Source organism: Equus przewalskii, chromosome 11 (genome assembly GCF_037783145.1).
Source record: "Equus przewalskii isolate Varuska chromosome 11, EquPr2, whole genome shotgun sequence".
NCBI classification, from domain to species: domain Eukaryota; kingdom Metazoa; phylum Chordata; class Mammalia; order Perissodactyla; family Equidae; genus Equus; species Equus przewalskii.
Genome location: NC_091841.1, coordinates 28,444,787 through 28,451,756, shown reverse-complemented (window position 1 = coordinate 28,451,756; position 6,970 = coordinate 28,444,787). Strand labels below are relative to the sequence as shown.

Here is a 6,970-nt window from a genome sequence, read left to right as displayed (position 1 = left end):
TCTTGGAAGATTCCAGGAAGCAGGGACTGGCTCCCAGCGCTCAGGAAGACACATAGCAGGTGCTCCACATATATTTGCTGAAGATTCAGCCCCTCTGAAATTTTCTCCAAACTTTTGCAACTCATCCCCTCTCCAGGGGCTATTGACCCCTCCCTCCCTCCTAAGGGCTTCCACCCAACATACCCGCTAGGATTCCAGTGCCTGGGACACTCCAAGTCCATGGCTGATGCCTTCCATGGACCCCAGTGCTCGCCCAGGGCCAAGCACGGGCTGGACATTGGTGGGCAATGCATAGAATGTTGCCCTATACCCTCACCTCCTCCATGAAGCCTCTCTGATGCTCGGGTCAGTGTCCCCAAGCACTTGGAGACTGTCTGGTGGCCCTTTTCTGGGTCAGTTGTGTGAGCCCCAGCAGCTAGCCCAGGACTGGGTCCCAGTTGGCCTCAAATGTTTGCAAAGGGAATACATGAATGGATGGCCACCTGTGGCTGAGAGAGAGGCCAGAGCCACCATCTCAGGTGGCAGGTGTCTGGCAGGATCTGGTTCCCTTGGATAAAGGCTGGGGGGTGGGGTGCAGGTGAATAAATTATGAGGGGCCTGGAGCAGGGCCGGGGCAGGACAACTGACCTCATTCTGGGAGGTAAGGAGCAGACGGCTGGGCGGTAAGTGGCCCAAGGGCATAACAAGGGGGCGCGAGAGGCCAGTAGGGGCTGCTGGCCCACCTCCCCACTTTCCCCTGAGAAGCTGGAGGTTGGAGGTCAGCAGAAGCTGGGTGGGAGATGCTGGCAGGAGGGGATATGAGGAAGCACAGAGACCATGAGAGAGAGAAGCCAGGTGACTAGGGGTCTGCAAGGACGGGCCGGTGGAGCTCCAGGGCGCAGTCTGTGGCCAGCGTGAAGGCTGGAGGGTGGCGAGGTGGGGGCAAGGCTAGAGTTTCAGGGAGGGGCTGTGTCAGGGGCATGGAGAGTCAGGAAAGATATGGGACTTGGGGGGCTTGGACCCTACCAGTCCATGGAGGGAGGAACAGGGAGAAGAGCAGCGGGGACCCTGTGGGACCACACCCACAGTGGCCCACTAAGCCACCCTCCCACAGGAATGGGAAGACCCAAGTGACCGGAGTGGGGCGGTGTCCCCTAGCCGGCAGGCGGTGCCAAGCCCTGGTCTCCATGGCCCTTCCCCAGGGCCCGGCAGATGGCAGCCTCCCCATGGGCGACCCCAGCCCCGCTGACGGCACTTCAGGGCCCAGCCAGGCCCTTGCCAGCCCAGCAGCCACCAGGCGGCGGGCACTCCTCCGGGAGCTCGAGGCCCGGGTGCAGGCGGCCTATGGGCGGGTAAATGGGACAGGAGCGTGGGGCCACCCTCAACTGAGGGGATGGTGAGGGAACAGCAGGGACCCCACACCCCACTGGGGCCCAATAGGACAGACCCAGGGCCGAGCCCAGGGAGGCGACCCCGGACATGCATGTTGATGCAGGGGTCAGGCAGTCGGTCAGCTGCCCAGGAGGGAGGTTGGTGTCCCTCCCTTCTTCAGTCCTCAGTGAGCCCTGCTGCCAGCCCATGGCACCCTGAGTCAGACCCCTTCAGCTCCTCACCTGAGCGCAAGAGTGGGGGGCTGGTCCAGGCAGGACTGCCGAGGGCAGGCGGGCTGGGCAGTGCTCCGAGGGGAGGGCCAGGGGCCTCCTGGGCTGGGCCGAGGTTGCCTCCTCTCCCAAGACAGGCAGTGGGGGAGGGTCTGCCAAGTTCATACCACCCGGTATCGTCTGCCATTAGGAGGGGAGAGATGCCCCAGCCGCCCTGGCACCCCAGGCACCCGGTTCCCTGCTCCGAGGTCCAGGCCCTGCTTCTGAAGACAGCAGAGCTCTCCTGATTGGGAGAGATTAGGGGCAGGGGTTGGGGGAGAAGGGTGCTGGAGGGGGGGGGGGTGTCTGGAAGACCCTCAGGGTGAGCATGGGAAGGCTGTGCCTTCCAGGGGGCCTTGGGCCCTGAGTGGCCCCCCTCACCAGCAGAGATGCCCAGAGATAATCCTGGATTAGGACCCGAGCCCCCGTGCCCAGGGCTCCCCGCCTGCCCACCCGCCCCCGATCTTGCCCACAAAACCCTAGGAAAATCCCCTGCATTGCTCCCAGACTCTCACTGGGAGTGGCTGGGGGCTGGCGGGAGCCCGCAGCATGCAGTGAGGCCCAGCCCTCGGTGCCCCCCGGACTCCAGGCCTAGCATGGTTCAGGGGCCCATGGGAAACTGTGCCAAGCGGCCCCGACATCGGGGACCCAAGGTAGGAGGGCTAAGGGGGGAGAAGTCAAGGCCAGGAGGCTGGGCTGGACCCTGGAAGTGTCAGGCGCGGTGGGCAGAGCCCTGGGTAAGGGCTGGGATGGGGTGAGAGGGAGGGCACAGCCGTGGGATGGAGGGGCTGGCTCCCACCATCCTAGACTGAGGTTTTCCCTGGAAGCCCCCCGACTCTGGCCCATCCTGACCTTGGCTCCTGTGGACCACTGGGCCTCCCCTGCCAAGCCCCTCGGGCCCCTCGCTGCCCATCCAGCTGCCCCGTCCCTACTGCCGTCCCTGCTCCCTGCTGGTCAGTCTTGACCTGGGAGGCACAGGGCTTGAGGTCAAGGTCCCACTCTGCCACTGGCTTTCTGAGTGACTTTGGCTGAGTCCCTTGTCCTTTCTGGGCCTTGGTTTGCCCAGCCAAACAGGAAAAGGGTAGACTCTTCCAGCCTAGTGTTGATGGGTGAGGGCCCCTGCTGTCCTGTGCTGGGTTCCAATAACAGGAGAGGCTGATGAGTGAGGGGGTGAGTGGCCACTGCCCCAGCTCATGGCCGGCTCTGCCGCAGGACCGCTGGCAGTGGCCCAGCTGCCCCTCAGGGGGCTCCCACCACAGCCCCGGCCCCAGGCCCAGCCCTGAGGATCAGGGGGGCCCCAGGCCGGGCCTCCAGGGCTACGCGGTGCTCAACAGGCTGGTGGGCCCCGCCTGCATCTTCCTGCGCCCCAGCATCGCCGTCACCCAGCTCGTATGTACGGCCGCCCGCCTGCTGCCCCCTCGCTCTGCCTCTCCCTGAGTAATGGGGAGAGGATTGATGGGGACATCAGAGCAAAGGCCCACTGACCCGGGGGTCGGGGGGCCAAGAGGAATAGAGAAACAGAAACCAGATCAGAGTTGGGAAAGACCCCGGGGACATGCCAGGGAAGAGAGAAGAGAGGGCAGAGAGAGACCCAGAGAAACCTCAGAGACAACCACCAAGGAGATGGGCAGGGAGGTGGCAGGGCCCCCAGGAGAGGGCCAGAGAGAGAACAAGAGAGACATATAGTGACATTGAGGTCCCAAGGGTCAAGCCTGAGGTTCTGCCCAACGCCAGACCCTCCTCTGGCAAGTGGAGCCCTGTGCCCTAGAAGACGGGAAGGGGTGGGAGGGAGGTTGGGGGAAGAGGCCCTGGGAGAAGTCTGGGCAGGGGCAGGGAAGGGGGGACCCAAGACACCCACGCCAGTCAGCAGGAGTGCATGGGAGGAGCCAGGGCTGAGCAGTGTCGGACAGACACAGGCCTTGTGCATGCATGTTGTGGGGGGCTGAGTGGGGAGCCCCAAAGAACAAGAAGGAAGAGGGCAGGTGCCTGGGTGGTTCAGGGAATTCTTAACCCCTCTGTGCCCCCTCAGGACCGGGAGCTGCGGCCAGAGGAGATCGAAGGTAAAGGGTTCGGGAAAGAACTAGGGTTTCTGGGAGGGTGGGCATAGGGTGGGGCACACAGGGTGGGGTGGCCTCGGACGGGGGCCTCAGCAGTCTCCAGGAGGAACTAGGAGCATCAAGAAGGCCGCAGGGGACTCTCTGGAGGAGATGGGAACAAGACTGAGCAGGGAGGGGTGACAGAACCTCCAGCTGTCGGTTCCCTGGTCTCCTTTGCCAGGTGGTCACGAGCCACTTTTATATTTGTTCATTCAACAAACACCCCCTGGTGCCCACTGTGTGCCCGGCCCTGTGCTGAGCACTGGGAGCCTCGGTAAACTGGACAGACATGGCCCATGGCCTCTGGAGACAGGCGTCGATAAGTCAACCACAAACACAAAGGGCGCTAAGTGCTCTCGAGGGCAGGAAGGGACAGAATTTAGAGGGAAGACTTCCGGGAGTAGGTGACATAAGGACCAAAGGGGAGGGGAGAGTGTTCCAGAATGTGAGCTCCATGAGGTCAGGGATGTTTCTCCCTCTTCTTTCCTTCCTTCCTTCCTTCCTTCCCTCCCTCCCTCCCTCCCTCCTTCTCCCTTCCTTCCTTCCTTCTTCTATCTCTCTCTCTCTCTCTTCACTGCCATATCCTCAGTACCTAGAGTAAAGCTCAGCACATAGTAGATGATCCTCAAATATTTGCTGAAAGAATGAATTATAGGAATAGCATGCACAAAGGCCCTGAGGCAGCAAAGAGAAACTGATGTTTAGAAGGAGGTAACAATTGGGCCAAGGGGAGGAGGTTGCGCTGGTCCAGGCCGGGGTCCAGGGGCACATGAGAGAAGGACTGACCTTGCCCTGCCCGCCAGAGCTGCAGGCCGCCTTCCAGGAGTTTGACCGAGACCGGGACGGCTACATCGGCTACCGGGAGCTGGGTGCCTGCATGCGGACACTGGGCTACATGCCCACCGAGATGGAGCTCATCGAGATTTCACAGAAGATCAGTATGTGCCTCAGACCCCCCCCACCTGCGGTTCTCCAGAAGCCATGGCCATGGCCAGGCAGCTGGGCAGCCTGGGAAACTGAGGTGCCACACAGGTTGGCCCCAGAACCCGGTACCTTGGTCATTCTCAAGGTGAGGTCTCTGCCTCCAGAGAATCTCACCACCTCCTGTGAGGTGGGTGGGACAAGGACCATCATCCCCATTTTTTAGATGAGGACACTGAATTTCTGAACGGTTCTGTGACTTGCCTAAGGTCACACAGCCAGGTCATTGGAGCTAGGACTTGGACCCAATGGAACTCTTCAGGACAATTAGGGAAAGCCATCGTGAAACACAGATGGTCCAGACGCGGGGGGGTGGGGGTGGGGTCCGAGGAGGCTCAGGTTGGGGGAGAGGAGGGGAAGAGGGGAGGGGTGGGGGAAGAAGAGAGAGGGCCAGGGCTGGGCAGGGGCCTCTGCTGGCCTGGGGTCTCTGATGGGTGGGGTCTCTGATGGGCGTGGCCCCCAGGTGGCGGGAAGGTGGACTTTGAAGACTTCGTGGAGCTGATGGGCCCCAAGCTGCTGGCAGAGACGGCGGACATGATCGGCGTGCGCGAGCTGCGGGATGCCTTCCGGGAGGTGCGGCCGGCCGGGGCTGGAGGGCGGGCCGGGGCGGAGTGAGTGAGTGAGTGATCGGGTTGGTGACCCAGTGCCCCGCCCAACGCCACCGCAGTTCGACACCAACGGGGACGGCTGCATCAGCTTAGGTGAGCTCCGGGCGGCCCTCAAGGCTCTGCTGGGGGAGCGCCTCAGCCAGCGGGAGGTGGACGAGATCCTCCAAGACACTGACCTCAACGGGGACGGCCTGATCGACTTTGAAGGTACCGCCACGCTCGGCGCCACACGCCCGGGAAGGTTTTTAACAGATAAAGAAATGGCAAAAGGAGCATTATCGCGGTGTGCCAGGCCCTGTGCTGAGCACATCTACGTTGTCTCCCACTTAATTATCACGAGAACCCAGGAGAAAGGAACTGTTATTATCCCCATAAGCAGGAAAAGACAGTCAGTTTTTAGGAAAGTGTCAATGCTTAGCAAAAGAAGTGGACGGAACTAAGACATGAATCCAGGTATCCTGACCAGAACCCAGCTCTTCCTCTACACTGCATTCCCACAGAGGGAAAACAAGGAATAAATAATAGGAAGCCTAGGAAAATCAGTATGTAGAAATTCCCTGAAGTAGGCTTCAAAGTTGTTCCTGAGCTTCCTAGCAACCAAAGCAAAGAGGAAAATAGGTTCGGTTACAAGAATTTTTTTGTCCCTGAGACAAAGCCCCTCTTCCTAGCCCAGAGGCCTATTATTCCCTACCAGATCCAGGGGACTCCTTCGCAGGCCCTGCCCTTGGCTGCACTCCTTCCCACTTCAAGGCCAGTATATTGGCCTCACTCCTATTGGGATCCAGAGAGCAGACCCGAAACCTTGGCTTTGTCCTGGCAGAGTTTGTGCGAATGATGTCTCGCTGAGCCTGCACAGAAGCTGGAGGCAGCAGACAGGACTTGGGACCACAGCCACTGCCTGCCAGTGTGTCCCTGGAAGCCCACTGCCTCCAACTGGGACCCTCCACCACTCCTCCCCACCCCCTGCCTGTGTTCAATGCCTTTGCCTGCCCTCACCCCATGCGCACCCCTCCATCAAGCCCCCTTGCCCATGCCTGTTCTTCTGACAATAAAGTATCTTCGGGCCTGGGGAGATGGCCTCCACCTCTCACTTCTTTGTCCTGGAGGACCCCGTATTTGGCCTCCAAAAGTTAAGTCCTGGGTCACAAGCCCCCTCGACTGTGAACTCCGGGTGGACAGGGGCCCTCTCCGGATCCTGGGCCCTGCCCTGAGCAAGTGTGGGGGAACATCCCTGGATGAGTAAACCCAACTCGCTTCTGCCAGAGCTGGGTGGGCATCAGCCCCTCATCCTGTGAATAGCTCCTGACAGATCCAGGATGACATTGCAGGGTGGCGCAAGTGCGTGGGGGCTTTTCCCAAGCTGGATCTCATTTGCTCTCGGAGGGGTGCTACTTAGAGCTCCCTTCCATAAAGAACTTGCCGGTCAGCTGGGAGGAATTCGTTAGCTGACAAGCTCTGGCCATTGGCCCCTTTGGGATACACCTCAGCTTTTGCACTGTCACCTCGCTGTTTCTAGGAGCCCCCAGGCACTGACTGAGCACAGCGGGGGCGAGGACACACGTTTCTGCCTAATGCAAGGCTCCTCTCTTAGGCGGTCTCTCTCCAAGCCCCCTGGGGTAGCCGTGGCGTGGTCATCCGGCCGCAGATCAGAGCTCTTCCCCGAGGC

General features: G+C 60.9%; 1 protein-coding gene across 1 annotated transcript; it reads left to right on the top strand.

Annotated features, from left to right (window-relative positions):
* The first annotated feature begins 1,166 nt into the window (after positions 1–1,166).
* On the top strand, positions 1,167–6,374 carry CABP2 (calcium binding protein 2). Its single transcript, XM_070564645.1, has 7 exons — positions 1,167–1,331; positions 2,832–3,008; positions 3,649–3,679; positions 4,519–4,653; positions 5,160–5,269; positions 5,364–5,511; positions 6,125–6,374. Exons 1-7 carry the CDS (start codon positions 1,167–1,169, stop codon positions 6,148–6,150), a joined length of 792 nt encoding a protein of 263 aa, XP_070420746.1. The 3' UTR covers positions 6,151–6,374.
* The last annotated feature ends 596 nt before the right edge of the window (positions 6,375–6,970 follow it).

What these genes read in the sequence shown, in the direction of transcription:
- CABP2 (XM_070564645.1), top strand. Translation starts at nt 1,167, where the DNA reads ATGGCCCTTCCCCAGGGCCCGGCAGATGGCAGCCTCCCCATGGGCGAC. An exon ending in GCATCGCCGTCACCCAGCTC is followed by an intron (nt 3,009 to 3,648) that starts GTATGTACGGCC and finishes GTGCCCCCTCAG; the next exon opens with GACCGGGAGCTGCGGCCAGA. An exon ending in CGGCCTGATCGACTTTGAAG is followed by an intron (nt 5,512 to 6,124) that starts GTACCGCCACGC and finishes TTGTCCTGGCAG; the next exon opens with AGTTTGTGCGAATGATGTCT.